This window comes from Protopterus annectens, chromosome 1.part0, assembly GCF_019279795.1.
Source record: "Protopterus annectens isolate FY-2018-M chromosome 1.part0, PAN1.0, whole genome shotgun sequence".
Taxonomy (NCBI): Eukaryota; Metazoa; Chordata; order Ceratodontiformes; family Protopteridae; genus Protopterus; species Protopterus annectens.
The window spans coordinates 1,935,806,839-1,935,833,734 of record NC_056725.1 but is presented as its reverse complement, the minus strand read 5'-3'; the positions used below and the strand labels follow the sequence as shown (position 1 = coordinate 1,935,833,734).

The 26,896-nt window shown below is 39.5% G+C and overlaps 1 protein-coding gene across 1 annotated transcript in view; it reads right to left on the bottom strand.

The window, feature by feature from the left end:
- The window catches only part of SLC45A2 (solute carrier family 45 member 2), a 1,296,083-nt gene that overhangs the window by 1,021,586 nt on the left and 247,601 nt on the right, over window positions 1-26,896 (bottom strand). Inside the window, exon 4 of the mRNA XM_044070238.1 lies at window positions 17,132-17,269. Coding sequence (XP_043926173.1) covers window positions 17,132-17,269 — 138 coding nt within the window. The remainder of the gene's footprint in view (window positions 1-17,131; window positions 17,270-26,896) is intronic.

Genomic DNA, 26,896 nt, shown 5'->3' with positions numbered 1-26,896 from the left:
TTACTGCTGCCTTGAACCAGGTCTCTGTTACAGCACAAATGTCGATGTTCTCCATTTTAAGGAATGCTTCGAGAGAGTGCATTTTGAGATTTAGACTTCTAGTGCTAAGCAGCATGACTCTCAGACTATATTTGTTTGTAGCTGTTATGGCGGTAATTTGATCTTTTGAACACCGCTTAAAAAAGGCATTGTAGGGGTGGCAAAGCCTTGTCTAGTGTCTGGAAGCACAGAGGTGACAGATGCAGGCCATCTCTGGCAAAGCATTGAGGTCTGTCAGTCATGTCATCCCAGGCGGACAGATACTGGATCCCTTAGCCAATTGTAGAAATCAACAATTTATTGCTTGTACTGTGGTATCATTCTGGGTGATGATAGAATGCTGCTCAGGAATGGGGTCATACCCTCCTGAGCTACATAATCTGAGGGCTCCTCCGTGTCTCTTTTCATGTATTCCAGGGAGGAACGTCTCAGGTCATTCACACCCACATGTACAATGACAGTGTCATATTTGTACCTGTTGTTGAGGGACCCGAGTGCATGCATTATGTGGCAGATCCTGGCGCCTGACAGGCAGATGACTGTTACTTTCTCCTTATTCAACTTAGTGAGTGGGACATCTGTGTGCCTCACTATTGAGTCACCTATGGCTAGTGTGTTGGGCATGCTGTTTTGCTTTAGGGACTTTGGTTGAGTGGCACACTGTTTAGGAGAGTTATGTGTCTCTCCAACAAATTTAAAAATATTGCTTTTTTGTCTGAAATGTGATGGTATAACATTAGAATTGCAAGTAATAGCTGGATTTGAAAAAGTTGACATTTCTGTAATTTTAAATGCTACAACATAAACAACGTTTTATCGAGAAAAGATTCACCCATACCTTCACTCATATCTTAAAGATGGTGTGATTTCCTTATGTTTACTGCTATCAGCCCAGAAATGGTGAATTTAAAGTCTAGGTATTTAACTGTTCTGTTCCGAAAATGTGTAAGAAAATCTGAAAACCACTACTGAGGTAAGGCTATTTGAATACAAGGTCAAATTAAGGTAAAATTGTCCCTAAGAAATTGACAAAGCAAGAAATATTTTCTTATTGTGTGAGTTATCTATGACAGGACCATTCTTGGTGGATCTACATGTGGTATCATACTGTTCAGTTATGGCAGTGTTTGTGTTCTTAAACTCCTACATCCATAGAGGTGTGAACATTACAGTAGAGTGCATGGTTCTATATTACAAGATCAAAGCTTTACTTAATTGAAAAAAATTAAAGATCGAATTTGTAATATCGAAACCATAACTTGTCGAACGGCCAATTTAACCCAGGGAAACACTTCCCTTGGCTGTTCTGTGGAGTATGCCCATTTCTACAATTTGGAGTGATCTCGGAATTGGCATATTTAGGTAGGGGGCTGGGGGGTGATTCGGCCAAGGGAAGTGTTTCCCTTGGTTGAATCGGCCGTTTCACAAGTTACGGTTTTGATATTACAAGATCAAGCTTTAGTTATTCAATGAACTAAAGCTTTGATGTTGTAATATAGATTTGTGTGCATTGTTATGTCATGTACTGTAATCAGGGTACTTAGTTCTCAAGCCTATTAGCTCACCTCAACCGATCAGTAAGTATGCATCCTGCAAATTAAAGAAAACAAAATTGTCACTACTTGCCCAGCATAAATGGGAACTCCAAAAGCATTAACTGAATCTAGTGGGCATTGCAGCACAGAAGGTGGTGAGAAACTATCTGCAACTGAATAGGCAGGTTCCATTCATAGATCAAATCCATCTATCCATCACCCCTTTTTTAAATTTTTGCACATTGAGTTGCGGTGTCACTTCAACAGTGGCAATCAACTACAGTCAATGTTTGTTCACAGATCAAATGATAACATACAAATACATTTTATATATAAATATATATATATATATATATATATATATATATATATATATATATATATGACAGATGAGCCATGATTCTGTGATTAGGATAAAACCTGAGTAGTAAATTTACTAAGGAGGAAGGAGCCATGAATGGCCAAAATGAGGAGTATCATAAGATTGATTCCTGAATTATCTAGCTACAAAAGGAGGTCTGATACCTAAACTACATTCCAGAAAATAATGGTTTGATGAAGACATTAACCAATGATCAAGTACCCATGACAGAGGTATTCACATCGGTGACATTCTAGAAGTAAGAAGTGAAAGCACCCCCATCCACAGTGCAATGGACTCTGGTTACAGTATTTCAAAGTCAAAGTAAACTTTATTGTTATTTAGAGATGCACATAGTGCAGCTAAACAAAATTACGTTGCTTCATTACCATTGCAGGAAACAAACATGCATACAGTTAGTATTTAGTAATACTAGGTTACCAAGGGTAGTTATGAATGCCACTGGCAATCCATTTGAAAGAGGTTGTTTAGTGACTGTTCCTGAAGCAAAAATGATGTACAGCTGATCCATCTTCCTAAACTGATGTGTCTAGAATCAGGTAAATCAAAGGTGACAGTGCACATAAAGGTCATCCATGGCTTTCTCTTTCTCTCTTTCTCTGTTTTCCCAGGTTTGCCCTAATGAAAAAAACAGGCATAGGAATGGCCTGGTTATAGGATAGTTTAGAAAGATTTTTTGGGAGGAAATCTGTTTCAGTCCTAAGGGGCACCTGATTCTTATGTAAGTACAGACATGGGACTTTACACGTGAGCCTGCAACTGTAAGATCCTGCAGCAGAGATGATGACCACTAGAAAAAAAACATTCCAAGATAAACCTCAACAGAACTGAATCAGTGAATTAAAATGGTCGATGGGCAAGTATGGCTGTCATATTCACATAGGCATCATATGCAGCAAATTAATTACACATAAAAAACATGCAAAGCAAACAGAGCCCAAAATACCCTTTTGTGGTATATTTTTCAAAGTTCTGGTATTGTTTTTTTGATTGGTCTGCAAGAATATTCAGTGTGACAACTGCAACTTTAACATATATGCACCAGTTGCGTCTTTGAAATTTGTGTTGCAGGAAACCTATTAAAATCTGCACAAGCATAAACACAGTCCAGCTGTCAGATCACATTGCAGGGATTATTTAAAAAAACTGTAGCCTTAGTCATACATCCTATTTTATCTTGGCTTTCAGTGTTAAATTAAGTATACTGAATTTCTTTTATTTTAAAGTGGAACTGGTTTTATTTGGAGAATATCAGGCACTGCATGAGACAGATAAAGTTCTGTGGCACTAAGCCTAATCATATAGCTGAACTCTTTAGTATACAAAGGCATCTAGCCATACCAAGAAGTAAGCCTATTTTGAAAACATCTGAACAAAGCAGATCTTCAGCCACTATAAAGCTGGATAATACATGTGTTCTGGTGTGTTAAGTAAAAAAAAAATTAGGGTGCGTTACTTAACTCTGGATTTGTGGCAAGATCTCCATCTACAGGAACATATAAGATTGGCATTGCAAGTAACAAGGACACTTGGTAGACCACTCTCAGCCTGCCAAAATAGCTAATACTCACATAATCTATCATCTGACTAAAAGGCTCGTACCTTCATCCAAGCTATGACAAGCCTGAACCCCAACAACAATACTTATACTTGCTACCTGAAATACACAAGGATTTACATAAGCCACCTGGCAGACCTACTGTTTCGGGGAGAGGTTCTCTCACTGAACCCTTATCTGCATTTTTGACACAATATCTTAAACCACTGCTGGGATTAGTTAGAGCAAGGATTCAGGACACCACGCAATTTATGAAAATTATTTCAGATATGCAGTTGAATCCTGATTGGTGTATGTGTACGTTGCATGTCACAGCACTTTATACCAATATACCTCATTGGGCGGGTTTGAATGCCCTTGAATATTGGTTAAATAAGGCAGAATTGTATTCCCCCGGATTTAACACCTTGTTATTATGCCTTGCAGAACACGTCCAGAATAAAAATTTGCTTTATTTTCATGGCAAATGTTACTGACAGGTTAAAGGAACTGCCATGGGTGCCTCTTTTGCTCCCATTTATGCGGACTTGTTCATGGGCTATCTAGAGAAACAATTGATTTATGATAGCAGTCACAATATTTACTTCGATGAAATTGATATATGGAGGCGATATTTGGATCTCTGTTGGATGGTTTGGAGGGCAGACAGCTTCTATTTGCAGGAATTTACACAGTACTTAAATGACAATAAGTGGGGCATTGAATTTACAATCAGTCATCATGCCCAGCAGATCAATTTTTGGATGTTACCATCAACAGGGAAATGGACAATACCCTGAGCACTCAGGTGTTTCCCAAACATCCGGAATACACCATATTACATGCCAGCAGTTTTCATCCATGCCACATCATTCGAAATATTCCTAAGTCTCAATTTCTCAGAATCCAACGCATTTGTTCCTCTGATAACTCCTATGACTATTATAAGCAGGATTTACTTCACAAGTTTAAAAATAGGGGATATCAACATGGGAGCACTGCGTCTGCCAGTAACTGGATATCTCAATAGGATAGATCTACTTTATTAAAATATAAAAATCAGGTCCAGTATGAGTCCTCGACTGTTAGATGTGTCACCCACTTTTGGACGTAATATCAACATACTCAGCAATATTATCCAGCAACATTGGCCTATTCTATGTGCAGATAATGAATTGTCTGAGATTCTTTCATCTAAATGTTTATATTCATTCCATAGGGGACAAACCTTGAGTTTGCACTTTAGTCACTATAAACATAGCGTGGAATCTCCATGTGTTACTAAACAACTATCTATAACTGGGGGCAGATTAACTACACCATGTGGACACTGCAGTTTTTGTAAATTTGCTGTGAAGACTAAAGAATTCACAAGTAGGAATTCACCGAACATATATGACATTAAGTTCTTTGGGAACTGCAGTACTGACTGGGTCATCTATCTAGCTATCTGCTCATGGCCTACTTTCTGTGTTGGTCAAACCTCCAGACCCTTGCATATTCGTATATCAGAGCACATAAGTGACATCAGAAATAAGAGGGTTTCAAATGCTTTATATAAACACTCTGTCCAACATGCTTCTGCACAGTTTAGATTTAATATTATTGATCACATTGAGGGTGGGAGAGTTAATAAGACAGGCTGGTATACCATATTAAATCAAAAAGAAAAAAGGTGGATAATAAAATCAGGCGGTTTATTTAATCCAGGGTTAAATAAACATTTGTAATTAACCAATGATATGTATTTATACTTGTGACTCATTAGGGAAGGTTTATCTTCATGTGCACGTTTTGTACACGGGCGAACAGCAGATGTTCGAAAGGACGTTTGCAAAGTTTGCAAATGTCAAACGCAAAATGCTTCGAATGTGCAATGAGTGAATGCACAGTGACATTCACTCATTGCAGATTCGGCATTTTGGGGCGGATTGCACTTTAGTGGGGATCGGAAAATGGACACTTTCCCCACTGTAGTGCGATCTCGGAGTTAGTATATTAAAGTAGGGGGGTGTGGGGGACTTGGGCCCCACATGGGGGGGTGCAGAGGGGCTTGCCCCCTGCATTACACTTCATTACATTTCTTATTTGACATTTGTGTTAGAAAATCAGCGAATCTGCTTTTCGATTTGCTGATTTTCGAACACTGGAAACTGTTGCGGTTTTGTTTTTTGTGGTTACGATTCGCTCATATGAGCAACCGCATGAGTGAGTTTTGCCTATGTAAAGGTAAACTTTAGGGAATGAATATATAATAAGCTGATGTCATTTAATATGTGTTATCACTGAGGAAGGCTACCATGCTAAAACCGGTCTGATTATTTGTTGTGTGGTGTTTTATACACTACCTTGGATGGTGTTGCTACATTGGAAATAAAGTATTCTCCACTACATTGCTGCTGGCTGTTTTGTTTCATCTTTGTTTTACAACATTCCTGCAGTAATTTGCCACAATCTTGTAAAAGAAGACAAAATAATTTAAAAGGAACTTATAGAGGCTTTACCTCCAATGTATCCATTTTTTTTCTTTATGGCCCTTAGCAAAGGACCTAAACAGCAGATCATCTTTTCTGAGAACTTTAGTTCATTTTACATAATACCCAAGTTGCTTAATGGGCAAGAGAAGTTATCACTGATTAGTGTACTATGGAAAGGATAACAAAAGGTAAATAGATTAATTCACATTTGTCTACAGAGCTCCCTTGAGCATGAAAGAAAGGTTGGTGCACAAGGAAACCGCATTCTTATAGAAACCTAGATAAAGGAAAAACACAAACAAAATTTGAAGCTCCAAACTTTTTCTGGAAGAAATTTTTACTACTTGGAAGAAGGTGTTCCATGACAAGAATTTTAAAGTTACTAGTTCAATTGGAGGAATAATAAGTCTATCTGATATGAAATTGACACCCCACTACAGGAAATTGGGGATAAAGAATAGTACCTTAAAGAAAAGACTTACAGATCCTAAAAAAAAAAAAAAAAAAAAAAAGCTAAATGTTTAGAATCATAATCTATAAAAAGTCACAGGTAGCGTTACCAGTCGTACAGTCCAGGAGATCATCGAAGAGCCCAGTCCTTCTGTCCCAGGGCACTGCTTGTGTCATGGGCACTGTTAGAATACTGTGTTAAATGACCTATCCAGTGTCATACAGCACAAAATATTAGGCTATATAAATCTTGGACTGCAGGAAGCAGCTTATTAACAGCTCATATACTTAGTCCTCTGTACTGTCAGACAAGGAGGTTTTGAATTGCTGCCAAGTGGATAGTGGCTGAGAAATAACTAAGTTCAGTATCAAATAAGAATAAAATGTACTGATGGGCCACTCACCAAGGAGGGGGGGGGGAGCCGTTAGTATTCCTTGCAGCTTCCCAGCTGGAAAAGTGCTTCCATTTATCTTTGTAAGTTTCCTGCAGAATGGGTTTTATGAAGATATAATTATGGAGACTACCCTAATGAAAATTTGTAGCTCTGGCAGCTACTGAGCCTGGAGAAATCAGGCTACCAATCTGAAAGAATGAAGGGCAGGATGAGTCTTCCCAGACATCTGATACAACAGGTGATTACTGTTTCATCTAGCACAGGACCTTGAAGAAACTCTTGTAGACTTGTAAGAGGAATCTTTCTGGGCAACCAAGGGATGATAAGAATCAATGTCGCCTTAAGTTCCTTAGATATGCAAACAAAGTTTACCCTCAATGGAAGTGGTGGGAAAATAAAGCTGTATCAGGTTTTTGTTTAAATTGAAAGCTTTGTAGCCAAGATGCTCAGAATAATGGAAATGCAAATGTAAATGTGCGAAAATACATATAAAGTCTGAGGTTGTGGTACCATGGAATAGTTTCCCTACTCTGACATACAGTGACCTCAGGAAACAAGTTTAAACTGTTTAGAGTAGCAGTGATGTGAGGGATACAGACCCCCATGTTGGATAGGTGAAGCCTTCCTGCAGCACTTCAAATGTGTAACACTGAGTTTCCAAGTTCACATGTTTGTTGAACGTTTTTGGAGTTTCAGTATTGGATCTCATACTCCTCACTGGAAGGCAACTGTGTCAATGTGTCTTTTCTCCTTTCGCAATGACGAAGAGGAATAAGGGAGAATAATCTTTGATACTTCACATTCATAGGGGAGCTAAATATGTTACAAATCAGAAAACTTCACAACATGAAACTTACTCTTGCCATGGGGAATTGAGAGACCATTCATGGGCCAACAGGATTGTTCTGTTTAACCTACCTGCCACAAAGCTGGACCCTGTGAAAATATGAAGATAGAGATCTATCTAGTTGGCATAATAGTTAAGATCTTTACCTCCCATGTATAAGGTACAAGGTTCAATCCTGACCTCTAGCCAATGCCTGTTTGGAGTTTGCATGTTCTCACTGTGTCTCTGTGGAATTCCTCCCACCCATGAAAAATATTTCCCTATAAGGGAAAGAGCTGTATAGACCAACAGCTTTGGACATGTAATGTGGTGTGTAGTATCATCAAAATAGGAGAATATGGATCACAGACGCAGTGGCAGGGCTAGCCACTCAATGGTGTAATATATGGCTCTACATACTTCGGTCAGGTTAACTAATGCCGCCAGTGATAAGTGGGTTGAGGACACAGCCTACTCCAACCTATGCCAGAGATCCATATTAACAGTGGGAGGGGTTTATGTACCCCTACTGGCCAGTGTGTTCCCATGATAAAGCCCAGCAGCCTTGAGTCAGTAAGCTATTGGCCAGCCGGTGTCCAATTACTCAGTCTGGCTTACCTGGGATAGCTCTGTTGAGCAAAAGCTGCACATAAAAAGCAATCAACCTGCCAGATATGAACAAAGAATTCCTACACTCAGTGTAGGTTCACTGACAGGATGCAGCTTGGAAGCATACCTCTCAACTCTTAGTGCAAAAAATCTGGACAAAACCTGACAAAATGGGGGGGCAAAGGCCGGAAAAGAGGGACACATTTTAAATATTGCTATTATAAACTTAGAAAGGTGCTAAAGTAACAGGGTATCCATTAACCTACATTTGTCTGAGGGATTTGAAGTCTGAAACTCAAATGTATGTCATTATTTAGTGACTTCACTCCTCACATCATCCCAGTGATTTGCCAGAAGACTGCAAATTTTATGGGGAACAGACCAAAAATATGAGGCAAAAATCTGAACATTCTGTGAAAATCTGGACAGTCGAGAGGTATGCTTAGAAGTGGATGACATGATGATACGAAGGCTGGCATCCTGTGTATTCAAGAGACAGGATGGATGGGCAGAGCAGTAAAGACACTTGGTTTGGGATTCAGAGCCTACCACTCAGGAGAAGGACAGGATAAAAATGGTGTGGGAATTGTGGTGAGACAGAGGCATCAGAAGGCTGTGAGGGATGTCATCAGATTTAGTGAGAGACACATGGTAATCAGACTCCAGTGTAATGATAGAGCAGTACTTATAATCTCAGCCTATGCCACACACCCACAGCAGGGTTAGTAGGACAGCATGATTGGTGTTGATAATGGGTGACTTGAATGCATATATCAGGACAGACAGAACATTATATGAGGACTGCCTGGATCCACATGGGTGGATCAACAGGAATAAAGAAGGAGAGGCCATTCTAGACGTCTGTCTGGAAAATGGCTTGATAGTAGACAACACATGGTTCAGAAAGACAGACAGTCACAAGATCACACACAAGAGTGGCCAACATGTAACTCAGGTAAATGTCTTCCTAGTAAGGAGTAGAATCAGTGAATGCAAAGTCATCCTCAGTGAAATAGACACAGCATAAAATACTGGTTGCCACAATCAGCTGCAAGCAGTGGTCAGAGAACGCTCTAAGGTCAACAGACACCAGGTTGAAGATCTGGAAGTTAACTGGTGAGAAAGTACAACAGTTCAAGAAATTACTCAGGACTCTAGCAGCCCAAGAAGAGGAGGAAATAGGTGGAGTTGAAGAAGAATGGCAGTGCCTCAAAACAGCATGTGTGGAGACTACAGAACAGATATGTGGGCAAGCCAGGCATGGAAATAAGGTACATAAAGAAAGCTGGTGGTGGAATGCATAACTCCAGTAAGTCATCAAAAGAAAGAAGGAATGCATGAAAAAGTGGGAGACAAAAGAGATAGTCCAGGCTAGGAAGGAATACTGACTGGCTAGCAAAGAAGCTGAGAAAGGAGTTGCAATAGTAAAGAAGAGGGCATCATAGTCACTCTACCAGCTTCTAGAAAGTGACTCAGTAGTTGGCACAAATAAACTACATCAGGTTGCAAGGCAAATACAGAAAGATACAGAAGATAGTGAGATACCCTTCATAAGGGATGTCAGCAACAACTGCTCACCAGTCAACAGGACATCAAAGGCAGATGGAAGGCGTACTTCCAACAGCTTCTGAATGAAATAAACCCCAAAGAAGCTGTACTGCCCCAAACACAGCTTACAATGAGACAAAGAGGAGCCCACCCCAGAAGAAGTAAGAACAACACTAAACATGATGAAGTCAGTGTAAGCAGCAGAATCATATGAGGTCACAACAGATATGATAAAGATACTGTGTGAAATAGGGAAGAAATGGTTCCTGAGGACACTTAAAGCAGTGTGGAGAGAGAGGCATTTCCAAGATGACTGGAGAATAAGCATACTCACGCCAGTGTACAAGAACAAAGGGGACACCTACAACTGTGTGCAGTACAGAGATATTAAGTGCCTGTCACACTGCATGTAAGTTCTGGAGAGGGTGATTGACAAACGGATACGCAAACTAGTAGAAAGTAAGATGGGAGATGAGCAGTTTGGATTCAGATCAGGATGCAGCACAACTGACCCGATGTTTGCAGTGAGACAAACAGTTGAGAAGAAGTTAGAGATGAGAAAAGAGTCCAACTGGGCATTCCTAGACTTGGAGAAAACATATGACAAGGTCCCAAGAAAGCTGATTTGGGCTGTACTGTGGTGGTTCGAATTCCCAGAAACATTGGTAGAATTAGTGCAGGCTATGTATAAGGACCTAATGACTCAAATACAAACAGTGTTCAGTTTCACAGAGGGGTTCCCGGTGGGAGTGGGTATGTGCCACAGTTCAGCTCTGAGCTCACTGCTCTTCATACTGGTGATGGACTATATTAGCAAACAGGTCAGAAGGACCAGATCAACAAAGTTGCTGTATGCAGCTGATGTGGCATTACAAGCAGACTCTGAGCAAGAATTTCAGTGAAGGATAGAGGAATGGAATGCAAAACTGAAGGCACATAGGATATAACTAAGTACAGATAACACAGTGGTAATGGCAGCAAATTGGAGAAATCAGAAGAAGCTGAGAACTGAAATAGAAGGGAATACAGTGGAACAGGTAAATAGCTTTACGTACTTAGGAGGGGGTGGCTGAGAAGGGAAGTATGAACAAAGAGGTCAAAGCTAGAATCAGAGGGGCTGCAGCCAACTGGCATACATTGTTAGGTGTAGTCTATGACAGAAGAATGCTGAGGAAGATGAAAAAGTGAGGTGTACAAAACAGTGGTGCAACCAGCACTACTGTATGGTAGAGAAATCTGGACAGTAAAAGCACAGCAGATGAGAAGACTACAGATAATGGAAGCAAAGTGCCTGAGAAAGATGGTAGGATGCACACTGTGGGACAGACAAATAAATGAGGACATAAAAGCAGAAGCTAAAGTAGCTCCAACTAAAGAAAAGATCAACGAGAATAGATTATGGTGGCTCAGGCATATGTGTAGAAAAGCGGAAGACAATCTGGTGAAGAAGATTTGGAACAGACAGGAAGAAAGTTAAGAGGAAACAAGGGCATCCATCAAAGAGGTGGCTGGATTCTGTAAGAAAAGATCTGCTACAGTCAGGCATGAGTGTCGAAGAAGGCAAGAGTATGTCACTGAATCAAAAGAGATGGTGACAGTTAACACGACACCCTGATTCCATTTAGAAAATGGGAAAAAGGGCATTGATGATGATGATGATGATGACGATGATAGGAAGCTATATTTTTGAAGGACCACTCCCAAACTCATATGGCTTCCCTGTATAAGACTGCATTCCCTCCTGCTTACTGATGCTCTATGGGAAAGCTATATTGTCATACATATATATATATATATATATGTGTATATATGGATTCACTTCATAACACTGAAAGCTCAAAACACTGAAACTCAAAAACCAAAACACTGAAACTTCAAAATCTTAAAAACTCAAAACACTGAAAACACATATCATACATATACTGAGTTTAAACAACATGAATCATAGCACTTTCCACCAAGTGTGAGCAGGGGGGCAAGCCCCCCTGCACCCCCCACACCCCCTGCTACTTATATATATCAACTCAAAGACTGCACTTCACTACACTAAGGCTTGCCCCCCTGCTTACACTTGGTGGAAGGTGCTATGATTTATGTTGTTTAAACTCAGTATATGTATGATATGTGTTTGCAGTGTTTTGAGTTTTCAGTGTTTTGAAGTTTCAGTGTTTTGGTCTTCTATATTATGAAGTTTTCTCATTTTCAGTGTTTTGAGTTTTCAGTGTTATGAAGTGAATCCGTAGATATATATATATATATATATATATATATATATGTATATATATATATATATATATATATATATATATATATATATATATATATATATATATATATATATGTATATATATATATATATATATATATCAGCCATGTCTTGTTCTATAGAGACTGGAGTAAAAGTAGGGTCAGTATCATTTCTGATTTCAGATTTGGCTCTATATGGGACTATGGCCTTGAGCTATGTGACTACAGACAAATGTTTTCCCCTAACTAACCAAGGCAGCAGGCACCCATTGTGAGGGAGTCACAGAGGTTGTGCAATCAGAAGACTGGAGAGATTCGTTGACCAATGTAAGTGTCTTTTGAAAACTTTGGAAACACTGACTAGCACTGGATCTGACTGCTGAGTTCACTACCTCATGCAATCCAGTGAAGCAGTTCTACATGGCATCATTACACATAAAACCAAAGGAATAGTACCAGCCATTAGCCCCAGTAACCTGGGGTAAAAACTTTCTGAGACTGATTCATTCAAGAGAAGATGAACTGTGCAAGCACGTCTGAAATCATCTCTAAAGTAATGTCAGATATTATGGGAAGACCTTATGAATGAAAGCAACACCTGTGGTGGTATTAGGTCTGACTGTACAATTCACAGTGAATCCTAAAAAATGGAATGTGTCTGCTGTCAACTACTAAATGCCAGTCATTTATACAGATGAACATTTTTTTCCCCTCATAAATATATGGATGTGGATACACCTGCCATACATTCTTCAAAAAGAATAAAAATGAGAACTGTGAACAGAGTAATTCTGAGTTGGTAATGACTGCTTCTCTTCAAAAGTAAAAGACTTTTCATTACTTCATGGCTAGGACATTTGGGTATGCATACTGAAGATCCAAACAGCACATCCACTTTCTTCTGGAAAGCAGAGAAGGAGGAACAAAGTGAAAGGTGGCCAAAACATAGAATTATTTTTAAGATGACCACATTTGGACCATTTAAGTTTGAGATAAGTTGTATGATCTACATCTTTCTTTCAACAAAAGTAATCTGAAATATTATCTAAGCCTTTGCTTATCTAGCATGACCTCCTGTGTGGCTCTTTTCTTGATCAGTATCAACAGTTCTTTTCTTGCTACTTGATTTTTTTTTAGTCCAGGAGAAAATTCTGGCAAGGCAAGAGAATGGGCAGAGAGAGAGAGAAAAATAATTTTATATGACAGCATTGTTACCATATCCTTTGCACATGCATCAGGTATGAAAAGATGAAGTCAGGAAAGGGCATATGTCATCAACCATCTCTAGCCTGGGTTTCCAATTTGAGGGTCAGGGCTTCTACTGGACATCTTAGGGTTGCCTGCAGCTGTCCAGAAAATACCAAAGCCTCTATGTTTTGTTCTATCATCCTTGCTGGTTTCCAAAGTGCTAGTTTCCCTAAGTGTTCTGCTGCTGGGGCCGCAGAATCAAAGCTTCTATGTCTGTGAAAATGGCCAATATTTGTAGTAAAACATCACAAGTATACCTGAATAGTTTTGTCCTTTCTCCTTCATGAATTTGTGGGAAATGATTTTATAGCTGAAGAGTGAGGAGTTATAAAGATGAATCAATAAAGAACCCATTGACTGGTGTATGATGGAGCTAGAGGGCTTCTGATATACTGCACTGCCAATTTCTGCCACTATGGCATACCCTAATATGTAACAAGTCATGTAAACATGAGTCTGCCAACAGTCCATGCCATGAAAGCCTCAGTCATGAGCATCTCTCTGAGCTCCTGATTGTGTAGTTCTTCTGCATACCGCTGTACTTTATTCAGTAAATCAAGATAAAAGTGCAGTATCTGTGTCAAGTAGTTTAATGCCCTCAGGGTCAGACTGCTGGTTCAAGGTACTTTTTTCCTCCAAATTTTTCATAGCTCATGATAACTCTCAGACCACGATGTAGGCTTCCTCTTTATAACCACAGTACACACCATCACATCCATCCTGTGGGTCTCCACCCGTATGCTCAAATCCCTAGGAAGATGGAATACTTGGTCCACTCTCCTTGGAACCAAGGCTAACATATCAGGGTGTTTCCATAATTGCTGGACAATATCCTGAAATGTACCCACAATTGGCAGGACTAGCCAAGAGGACGGTTCCACCACCCCACAGGTCTTCTGAAGTCTCTTCTTAATCGATAGTTTAGCAATGGTGGGCCATCACACCTCATTCACTAGTTTTAAGACACTACAAAGTTAGTTTCATCTTGGGGGAGAAGGGAAGCTGACCATTATTTTGTGTCTATATTCTCAGAAAACATGTCTTATTCCTGAGAAAATTATACATGTTTAGCCTTTTGAGGACTCTTCTGGGGTCTTTGATCATTGGCACTCTGAATTAGAAGACTCTGTCTGTCTCTTGTATTAAACAGACTGTGCCAGTGGGCAGGATGGGGAGAATGGGCCACTGACTGGGGAATGTAACACTGAAAGTGGGGGGGGGGTGTTGCCATGACTGAAGTAGACAATGAGGCATGTGAACTTTAAAACAAGAGTGAGAATGGGCCCTAGCAGCACTAAGTCAGTCCTCATAAGAATGAACAAGACAAACTGTTCTGCATCTCGCAGAATGGTCATGCAAGGATAACCAATGATGTTAAGTAAAAAACACTGTTAAACTGATGCCTGCCCAAATGACATCAGGGAAGCAAACACCAAAATTTCTAACATGATGCAAACTGACATAAGCAGTACCTGTGATACTGATTCAGCTGATATAGGTTTCATAGGTACTGCTGACATCAGCAGTACCCATCTGTGAAATCTTTATCAGATGAATCAGTATCTATCTAGCATACATCTGAGACAGAAATCTGTACAGACACATCAGATATGAGCTCTTCTGGTCTAGCTGGGATGTGATGATCCAGAGAGGTTAAAGTTTCCATTTGTTAAAGAACAGTCACTAGCCTTGTCATAATCAACCTCCCAGGAAAAAAATGGGAACATGCCTAATATTCAGAGGAGATGAAAGAATGGGGCCAAACATAAGTGGTGAAACCAGGTTCCTATCAGAAGACCGAAGAGGCATTTTGCCGAATGCGTCTTGGTCGAACTTCAAATGTCGAAAACGCAGAATGACGAAGTGGCATATAAGCAAATTCTTTCCCTGGGAAAGAAGTCATTTGGCCGCTTCCATCACTTTGCCGTTTTTGGCACTGTAGTGCGATGACAGAGTTGGTATATTTAAGTAGGGGGGTGGGGGCACTGCCCCCCACTTTATGTAATGTTTGAATGTGTTTTTTTTTTTTTTTTGGGAACAGCAATTTTTTTTTTCCCTGGGAAAAAAATCGCTGTTCTGGAAGTGCGGAGTGTTGTAAATTCGAATTTTTTGAGTTAGCTATAACAACATTCGATCATTTGATCGTTCGTTGTTATAATATAGACCCGTGACACCCCCCCCCCCCCGGTAGAAGGAGCACAGGAAGGGGGATTACTGGCTCTAGTTGAGAATAGAAAATGGACAGAACTTAAGAATTAGTCTTCACAGCAGAAGCTTAGGCCTGAGTGCCTGAATAAAGACTTATAAAAATTAAACATTCAGGGGCATTCAGAAGCTACATGGCTGAAACAAGATGGATGGTCCTATGGGGTGATGTACATATTCCCTATGGGCCTCTGTCAATGCAGGTTTATGGTATTACACACAGTTTATTTATTTTTATTTATTTATTTATTTATTGTTATTTTACATTTGTTTACCGGGAGAATCTGACTGGACAACTTTGTCCATTTTCAGCGGAGGTCCAAGAAGAAAAGCTCCAGTATGACTAATAATAGTATATAAGTCAATATACATAGCAATAACTGTAATAATAGCAATGACATATAAGACAATCCAGTGTGGCTATATAAAATCAGTAAAGTAAAAATGATCTAGACAGACTACACCTGCAGCAGTTCAAAATCAATACAGTAAAGGCACCTGCAGAGATAATCATTACAGTAATTCAGCATACATAAGAGCTCAGAAATGATACAAACACAAAATAAATTGTCATTTGCTTGTAACAGCGCAACTTCATCCAGCACATAAGAAATTTTCAAATACATGTAATAAGAACAGCACATCCTGAAAAGGAAACGGAGAGAAGAGAAGTGAGCTCAATGGGGTAGTAACAACAATAATAACACTAATTTAGTGGAATGGGTTAGGGTGTTGATTTGTATACACTGGGTTAGGTTAGAGTTATGCGTCATAGCAGAGAAGCAGGATGACACTCCGTGCACTGCAGTGAAGCCTGTGGTTTGCCAGGGTCTTTTTTTGATGTTTTGAACTATGTGTTTTTCTGTATGACATTTTTACTTGTTTTTATTTTTATTTTTTTTGGTTGGTATTCAAAATCAAACTGAAATAGATGAAGATATTTAAAAGAGACAAAGAGACATTAAAGCAATCCAAACCATCTGATAAATAGCTGAAATCAAGTAAGTAAACAGCAGCCTGCTACCATTAAGTGTGTTATCTTCTTTGATAGAAAAGAAATACAATTTAGTCAGGTAGTATATTAAATCAGTAAGGATCAGGGCTGACACCCTGGAAAATTTGGTGCAACAAGTGGTCTTTGTTGCAGAGTCAAGTCCTCTGATAGTAGATTAGTAATTCACTGCCAGCAATTATTTTAACAATATTTTAATGCAGCAATTCTGAGACATGACATTTTTATAAAAATTTATTTTTTATATTCTGTCTCACTGTGCTTGAATTACACAATGTAATAAAATGATCAAATTATCGTGTGAAATCCAAAATGCAATTATAAGATAAACATATGAATTCTCCTTCACCCTTAACGGTTAAAAATTATGCATAATTTTATCAAGTTTCAGATTATGAAGGATAAGAATGTTAAAATATTTTTCGTGTGGCAAGTAGATCTTCACGTTTATGGCAAATAGTGGCTAGTAATAGATTGGTCTGTAACAGTTTGCAGGATTGTTCTTTGTATCACTAGAAGGAACTGTATGGTATATGCAAGTGATACTGAAAGTGTGTCTTGCATCTTTAGCATATTATTATAAGATACCTGAGCAAACACTGCAAATAAAATGCAACTTACCTGCCCCATAAAATCTGTGAAGAAGAGCATATTACACAGGAATGCTGTCCACCCAATTAAATGGCTCACGCATAAGCAACGATAATGAGATGGCATACTTATTATAGCCTTCAGCAACGATCGAAGAGTCATGCGTTTCTGTAACCAGAAACAAAACAGAAAACTAATGAAGAGGTGTTACTGAGTGCAAATATGGGACATTTAACACATTCTGCATTTACATGTGAGCTCCCCATTACAGCTCATTCTGTAAATCTGCATTATATATTTATTTCCATAGACGAATGTAATGCATTTAATTTATATATACACTGAAACCAAAAAATGAAATAATAAATAAGGTTGATATTTACGTTATGTGAACATCAAAAAAACTATTTATCAGACTAAGTAAATCCTCATGAGCAAGTATGTTTATGCAAAAAATCTTAATATGATTGAAAAATAAAACAGCAACAAACCGAGAGCTATTTTTTTTCAGTCCATAAAATGGACTTTTAAATAGTAAGAGTCTTCCTGAGATTCATAAATATGCCTTATGCAGATGCATGATAGTTAATACAACGGTGGAAAGTAGAAAGGCTTGGGTGTAAGCTAATTATCACCTAAAAAGTAGGCATTTAGTACCATAACAATCAACTAGTTAAGAAATCTGCTCACATAAATAACAATGCTGTGAATACAGACATGTACCATCGCTGCAGTCACAGTATTTGCAAACAGCAGTACCATGCGTGTAGCATAAACTGAGTATACACGTGCATTAGCTCAACTTTGCAACAATACAAGAACTGCTGAAAGCCATAATATGTGACTCCTGGCAAAGTCCTTACCAGTTTTATTCCTATAAATGGAGATAGGAAAGGCATAACGGGGAACAGCAAGCACAGGGACATACAGGACACAGTGAAAGAAAAGACTGGGAGTGGAAAGGGGGGAAAAAGGAGTATACCTTTTTGTGACACTGCTCATTTTTATTATTTCTAGAAGGGCAAACAAACACAAAAAAGACAAAAAAAGGAGTTGCTGAGACAAAAGGGGGACATAATGGAGAGGCATATAGTGACTGACAATGAAAATTGATGATGAAGAGAGGACAGGACTACAAACAGGAGCAGGAAGTGATACACCAAGAAGGGAAGTACCATGACTGGGGACAGGGTGAGATGACAGATCACGCTCACAATGCTCCAGAAATAGAACAGTCACCTCTGTAACTGCCCTCTCCACTTGGCCCTGCCATAGTAGGCATGCTGGGCAGTGCCAAGACAGTGGTGTGACCTTGCTAACTATACAAGGATGCTCTTTGGGCAGCCAGTGCTGGTGCCAAGCTACCTGTTCACCAATTCCAGCAGCACCTCATGCAATTCCTATGGAGCTGGGGACTACTGGCAGTGTTACCTGAAGGTAAGACTAGGGTTAGCCTAGCAACTGTGGGGCCCATTTTGGACTATTTTGGTGGGGCCCCTCAAATGACCCCCACCTCCACCTACTAACCCAACCTCCACCCACTTGCTGGGTTCTTGGATTTAAGACTATTCCCAGATTAGGCATCAACAATACATGCTACTACCGTGTATTAAAATAAAACAGTGCAGTATTTATTAGTCTATATTTTGTCAGAAAACATACTACAATATAATTAAGTTACTGGACTCTTGGATTACCCCCAGATCCAACATCTCCTATACTCCCTCTTTCATGGTCATGGTTAACTCACTCAGGCATACTGTAAGGGGTCTGTTTGATGGATCCACAGAGAATCTTTGTCTACATGGTGCTTCATTCGGTGAGAGCACCCTACCTTACCAGTAAATATTGCCCCAGACTACTGTAGTACTCCCTTCCTTTCCTAATCATGAGTAGGAGATAGATATGCACTTCCCCTGTGTCCCTCTCCACACACTCCTCCTTTTTTCTTTCTCTTCTGTCCCCATCTTTTCTCTTCTTCCCCTCACTTGACTTATGTCTTACTCTCCTTCATATCCCATGGTCAGCAATCATACATACTGAAAATAATTTGTTCTTTGTATAGTTTGTCTCCATAGGAATGCTATACTATTTGATGTTATGATGGTGTGAAAGTACTCTTTTTTATTGATTTTACTGACTGAATTCTTATCTACTTATAATTCAGGTAATTTACACTACACTACACTTACTCTCTGCATGCCTGATCTTGTATTACAACTGTTGCACTGATGTTGATTAAAAGTTTATTGTTTCTTTGCTTGTACTCCCCTTATGGTGAGTCAGAAAATGATCTAGGTAGATCAGTGCTTTAAATCAGTTAACAAACTCTAAATAAATAAAATAAATTAATAACCTTGGTAAGTTTAGTATTCTTCACATTCCTGCCTTTTCAGGATGAGTTACATAGAGCACCAACCAGATCGTGCTACACTGAAATAAGCTCATTTAAAGCATGTGTTCTGCTGAAAATCTTCTGATCCACAGTCCCCCAGCTCTCACTTCCTATGCCCAATATCCTCAAATACCAGGGTATACTGCAAGAATGAATCAGTGGGTCCATGCTTAATGGTTATTAGAAGACTGGGGGGAGGGGCAAAAAGAGCATGAAAAATTGCTAATCATTACACACTCTCATATTACCCCTTTATACCTTCTCAGGTTGGAGTCTCACACCCAGTTAATTCTCATTACCTGATACAGACAATATGTTTCCACAAAAAACACATAAAACTATTGAAATTCCTCAAAATATCTGGCTACATAAGGCATATTAACCTTGTCATTGGTTAGTGCAGGGCCATGCTGGGTCAATAGGTCAAACTGGCCTAAGGTTAGCCCTGGGTAAGACAACACTCTACCTCCAGTAATCTACTGCTGGAAGCCACCAAGAAAACTTCCAGGTCACGTCCTGTTGCATCATCTACAACAGACTGTAAAAAGGCACGCCTGAAGGCAGATGGAGGCCCGGCATTAGAAAGCAGGCAGAGTGACAATTATGGAACTGCTGCAAAATAATAGGTTCAGCTGTGGCTGATACTGAATAAGGCAGTAACAGAAATAGAGAAAAATAAAATAACAAGCATCAAATAAGTATACAAAGAATGGAAAGTAAGAAAGAGTGAGAGAGAGAAAAGAATAGTTTCACGTCTGTGTCTGACTGCCAGGCATGCAGGTAGCTACAGAAGGGCTAAACATCTGCTATGCATACAGTGATACTAAGAGGTATAATTATGACTAGATACAGCACGGAATACAGCACGGAGTACATTCTTACTAGAACACATGGGTACAAGGATTCTGTCTTGAATGTTACAAATGGCCCTAGAAGTAGTTCTGACAGTTAATGTAATTAATGTAAGTAAAGTGATGGGGGGACAGCACGGGTCATGAAAGGTGTGTTGGAGTGCCCATATAGACATGTCTTGAGAGAAATGGACAAGGAAAGGCTCTATGGACATAGCCAATGGTACATAATATGCAAGTCAACATGAGCAACATGTCAGATTGATGTACCTAAGGCAAGCAATACAATTTGGGCAACATGGACATCTGTCAGCATATAGTGGATACGTATCATAATGTACACTAGGCTTTACTATACAAGAGATTACACATAAAGGTAGAATACCACATGTGTTTCAATAAGTAGCACGGGCATTTGTGAGGCAATGTGTAGCAAATATGGAAAATGTGTGCATTGCTTGTTGCAAGACTGCCAGGGCTATGCCACTCCATACAGCATGTTTATGCCAGGGTGTGATCATTTATTTTTTGCTCTTCCTAGCATTGTTCTTTCAGGGCTCAACCTCCATCTGTCTGTTGGCAGGAAAGCTCTGTAGGGCTTGGCTCCCAAACTTGTCTTTTAGTCAGCTCAGCTTAAGCTCCCTGATGGTTTGGAAGTGTGGAAGGTGCTATGAAGCTTTCAAAGCTGTCTGGCTGTTATATCCTTGGCAGGATATAATGTATACAGCTAAGGCTACTGCAGCAGTGATTAATATGATGAAAATCTGCTTTGTACATCAGCTGCCAATCTATGCTGTTTGTTGATGTACATGTTGTATCACAGGGGCATGGGGGTTGAGATTTGTTTTATTTCATTTTACTTTACTTAGATTTGTTTCCTGTGGTAGAGGACTGACCCATACAGACCATCTGATATGTGGAGTTGACAAGTAACTCCTGAGTTAGGAGATATACACAGTCTGGGGGTTATTAACATGCTATAAGCATATTGTCATTGTAAGCGCTACCGCAGGAGGCCTGAAATATGTTTTGTAGGAAGTGGGGCATATGCTCTGTGTGTAGGCTGGGGACTTTGAATATCAGAATGTTAACTAGTCTTTGCTGTTATTTGTATTGCATGGGTGTATGCAATTGACAAGTGTATCCTCTGTATCATGCAGTGTTTTTGAAAGGGAAGACGTAGAGTTAAGAGGACAATAGTCAGTATGCCACTATTGCCTGGTAAATGTCTATGTGATGAGGAGCCTTTCATGCAGTATCCCATGTTGTTTTTAGCAGAGAGAAGGACCTTTTTAAACTACATCTCCAGGAGTGTGATTGCAATAGACCATGTAGTACACAGACCTCTATGCTACGAACTCTGTTAGTGGTGTGTCTACTCTCACTTTCCTATCATTTCCTATGGTAGTGAATGTGAGAGAGGATGGGTGTTAGGCATAGCATGTAAGCCTACCCCCCTCAGTATTCAAGCCTGATATTGCTCCATGGGTGGGGCGGGAGTTGAGGCAAACTCATTTTCATTCTCTGCTTAAGGGATTGTTTATGGGCAGGTTGATAATAAGTCTACAGTGCATTTATGGATTATTATTTTTTTTTTCAAAAACATTTTTATTTTGTTTTCATTATAAACATATGCAAATGTACATATAACAAATACAATAAAACAATAAATGGATTATTTTGTAATACATCTATATAACATGTTGCTACAAGTCTGAATTGGAAGGGGGGGTCTTCAGACATACACGTGTAGGAAACACTATGTAGATCATACTGGGGTGAGTCAATGACATGCTCACCGATAACCTGCATTGGACTGCAGCTTACTGTTACACTGCACACGTATTAAGACCACGGGGGTCTTACACCAGTTGTCTAAGGTCATGGAGCATGCATACTTTGGCTGTCATTGGCAGTGAATGGCATAGACAGGGACAGTGACATAAGATGTAAGTCAAGTGTACTGCTGGGTACTGCAGCATCAGAACACTTGCAAGTACTGATAAGGTACAAGGAACATAATCTTACCCACATACATGTGTGGTGGAGGCATTGCAGACACTGAGGGTCTATATTATGTGATCGAAAGATGTTCATCGAATATGTCTTCATCGACACATAAACAGCAGACACACTAATCTCCAAATGGCCACTTCAGCAAATTTTTTCCAAGGGGATATTTTGATCACATAATATAGACTCAGTAATGATAGGATACAGGGAACATAATCTTACCCACGTAAACATGTGGTGGAGGCATTGCAGGTACTGATAGGGTACAGGGAACATACTCTTACCTACATACACATGTGGTACAGGCATTGCAGGTACTGATAGGGTAGAGGGAGCATAATCTTACCCATGTACACATGTGGTGGAGACAATGGGTGCGCTGCTGTGGGGTCCTGACACACACACCATACCACAGGCTTCAGATATCCCTGTATTATGGCAGGGTTTTTTGCAGGTTAATGCTCCTGTTTGGTGTGTGTCAAGAACATACATGTTACTATGCTATACTCTCTGCTGTTGATAGCAGGCACCTGTACAGATGTCATGTGCCTCTTCATGTGTGAGATGTTACACAGTCTGTCATAACACTGGACTTTGTTTATGGTACTGATATTTGGGTGGCAGGGGTATAACATGCCAACAGCTTACGTGTGTATCACTACATTCAACATGCCAACAGCTTACACGTGTATCACTACATTTAACATGCCAACAGCTTACACATGTGAATAACTACATTTAACGTAACAGCTTACACATGTGTATCACTACATTTAACATGCCAACAGCTTACACGTGTGTATCACTACATTTAATGCGTTAACAGCTTACACATGTCTATCACTACATTTGACATGCCAACAGTTTACACGTGTGTATAACTACATTTATTGGTACACATGCCCAAGAAAGAAAGGAAGAGGAAGGAGAAATTCTTCCAGGCACAGAATGATATTCACTTGCAGATCCTCTATACACATGGTCAACTGATGCTTCTAATCAATTAAAAAGACCATGCCTCTTGAAAGGGTTCTGTCAGGACCATGTTGAACAGGCAAATGCAGATGGTTGTTGTAATCTAACATGTGACCAAGTACAGTGCAGGGTCACCAGTATGAATGGCCATGCATGTGAAAAGCTAACTTTATAGGAGTGAAGTGTAACAGGTGTCGGTTCGTCAAAGGTGTCACCATTAACCCACAAACAGGAGTTCTTGGCATCAATGTCTAGGAAGCAGACATTGTTTTAACAGGAGTTTCACTGTTAGGGTCCTGCACTGTGATTATTGGCATGCTTGATGCATTTTGAATATGGGAGGAAACCCACACAAATGTAGGGGAAACACAAAAACTCCAGAGAGTGACCAGAATAATCTCTGGAGGTGTGAAGAATAGATCTTACTGTGTCATGATGTCACCATTGCAGTTATGACCAACAAATATTACTGACATGAATTGTCATACTAAAGTCAAATAATGCAAAAGACCAGGGAAATATACTTAAGTATATGCATTCATTCCTTCATCTACAAAGACTCTAAACTCAAAATGTGTCCAAAAGAGAAATTAAAGATTATTACCCTGTAAACATAAGCAAATAAAGATATTCCAGGGCACTAGCCAATTTTCCAAAAATAAGGAAATAAATTTCTGAAGGGTTATCTATCCAAATATAATCCATTGTGAAGAGTATGGAACAGCATAATACTCTGACAGAAAATGCAACATTGTTTGCAATAAACCAGTAACATCAAAAAACTTTAAAACTCTTGGAAAGAAATTCAGACAGTCATTTTGTAATTTTCTCCCATCTAAGTACATTCGTTATTATTCCCTGTGTTGTTTTAGACATGAATGGTCTATGCAGAAACACAGCGAAACTGCCACACTGAACTGAACCATGCTCTGATAATTAAACAGCACTCTTGCTTGTGTGGCTCAATTTATTTTTAAGTAATTTTATGGATGCCACAGGCGTTCCTATTTTTCTGTAAATAGCTAATTAGCATTTTAACGTGATTAACATGGAAAATAAATATTTTTTTCCTCAGTGAAGTTTTACAGCTAGTTTAGAGAGGACACCATTTCTCATACACTGTAAGTTATGCAGTGGCTGAGAAGTGGCTTCAGCCAACAAAAGGCTAGGATTAAGACAGATTCACTCAACCCTTGCTAATTGGCTATTGTGGCCTGGTCAGTTAGCTTAACAGAGAGAAACTCTGATTCAAAGACAAGGTAAACAGCATAGAGAAGCACCTCATTAACAGCTCATTACAATGCCTCTGACTCAAGCACTATGCTATCAGACGTGGCCATGCTAGTGCTCTCCCTACCAGTCCACTCACTGTGGTAGTATTGGCAACCTCTTGATGCATGCACGCTCACGCACATATGAGTGTTAGTAAATGTCTCTGCTCCTTCTTGCGTTTATTGGGAGTAATATTGTATTTGTTAGTTATGTTTATTCCTCTACTTGCATGCATACCTCTCAACCTCTTAGCACAAAAAATCTGGACAAAGCCTGAGAGAATGGGGGAACAAAGGACCAAAAATAGGGACATATTCTAAATATTGCCCTTATAAACTTAGAAAGTTGCTAGAATAAAAGGATTTGTTATAATATGCATTTTACTGAAGGAAATGTATAGCATTATTCAGTGACTTCATTCCTCCGGTCATTCCAGTGACTTGCCAGAAATATCACAAATTTTATGGAGCAGATTAAAAATATGAGGCAAAAATCTGGACAGTCTGCGAAAATCTGGACAGTTGTGAGATATGCTTGTGGGTCTACTTCATTTGCCCTAACTTCCAATTGACTGACACCCATTTGACTGAGACCAAATGACTGAAATTTCATTTGACTGACACTTCATTTGACTGACACTTCATTTGACTGACAAGTATTATTGGCAGTCTCCAGAGCACTGTAAGGCAAGTAAATGGAATATGTCCCCTTCCCCACTGTAGTGCCCCCCACACCCCCCTAACTATATATTCGAACTCCAGGGTCGCACTACAGTGGGGAAGGGGACATACTCCCATTTTCTTGCCTTACAGTGCTCTGGAGATTGCCTATAATACTTGTCAGGCAAATGAAGTGTCAGTCAAATGGGGTCAGTCAAATGGGTGTCAGTCAATTGGAAGTTAGGGCAAATGAAGTAGACCCATGCTTGTATGTGTTGTTTCATTTTCCTTTGTATTCTCAAGAATTGAGCTGATGCATGAAATTTCATTTAGGCTACACGCGTGTAGTTCTAAATGACAAAGTTTAATTTGACTTTGACACACACACACACACATTCAGTTGTATACAGACACACACACAAACATAAACATAGCTTCGCTGTATTTACCTGTTCCACAAGGACTTGCAAAGGTGTGAAATGGTGAACACCAGTATTCACTTTTTCCAACTGGAGTAAAATTTCACTCATCTGACTGACTCTTGGAATCACTTAGCTGAAATAACTGGGATCCATAAACATTTCATGGTTAATTAGCTTTAGCCACTTTGCCCAGGTTGCCATATTAGAATGTGGCTTCACCTGTGACACCTCTGTCTCTGCCATGGCCCCTACAAGGGGAAAGCTGTAGCACTAGAGCAATCTATGAATTGGAAAGGGTTACCACAATGCAATAAGGCTTCAGCATTTTGGTAAGCCTTTCTGAATCTTAAGGAATAGCTTTCAAGGCAGAAATAGTATCTCTGACAAAAAATGAGATTAACTTTGGTACTCCTGGATGGTAACATCCTAATAGTGTGGGTGTTGCATATAATGTTAAAACTGACAAGTATAGAATTTTTCATATGGTGCATATGCTCCTGTGTTTATCCAACAGCAAGCTCTAATTCTACCAGGGCCCACTCTGACAGCATCTTACATTTGCCAAGACCTGACAAGGATCACTACTCAGATTTCCAGATCTGTTGTCAAATCACATTCACATGCAAACACACACACACACACACACACACACACACACACACACACACACACACACACACACACACACACGCACCAACCAATTGATTCATGACTTACACCAGTCTACCCAACATCCATATCCTCAATACTGTGACACTGTGGAAGATGTCACATCATCTGCTGTCAGCAATTGTGCATTATCATGCTTTTTGCATATGCCTAATCAACGTCTAACAGATGTCAAAAATATATGAATAAATGAATGAATAAACAAACCAGTAAATAAATAAACTATGTTCTTTTAGGTCAAAATCCCTGCAATTATCTACAGTCCACTGCCTGGTCTCCTGTTCTCTCTAAGCATGACCCCATCAATGCAGCCCCAGCTATTACACAAATTCTTCTACAACTCCAACTGAAATTATTTCCTGTGGTTAAAAGACTACTTAAGCACTCAGTAAAAAAGAGTGATTAATCAGAGAACTCAAATAAGTCCTCAAATTATGGGACAAAGTTTGACAAACATGGGAAAAATAACCCAACAACTGAAACCCAGTCATACTTCATTAACAAGTAAGTTATTCACAGGTGTAAAATCAGTACCCATA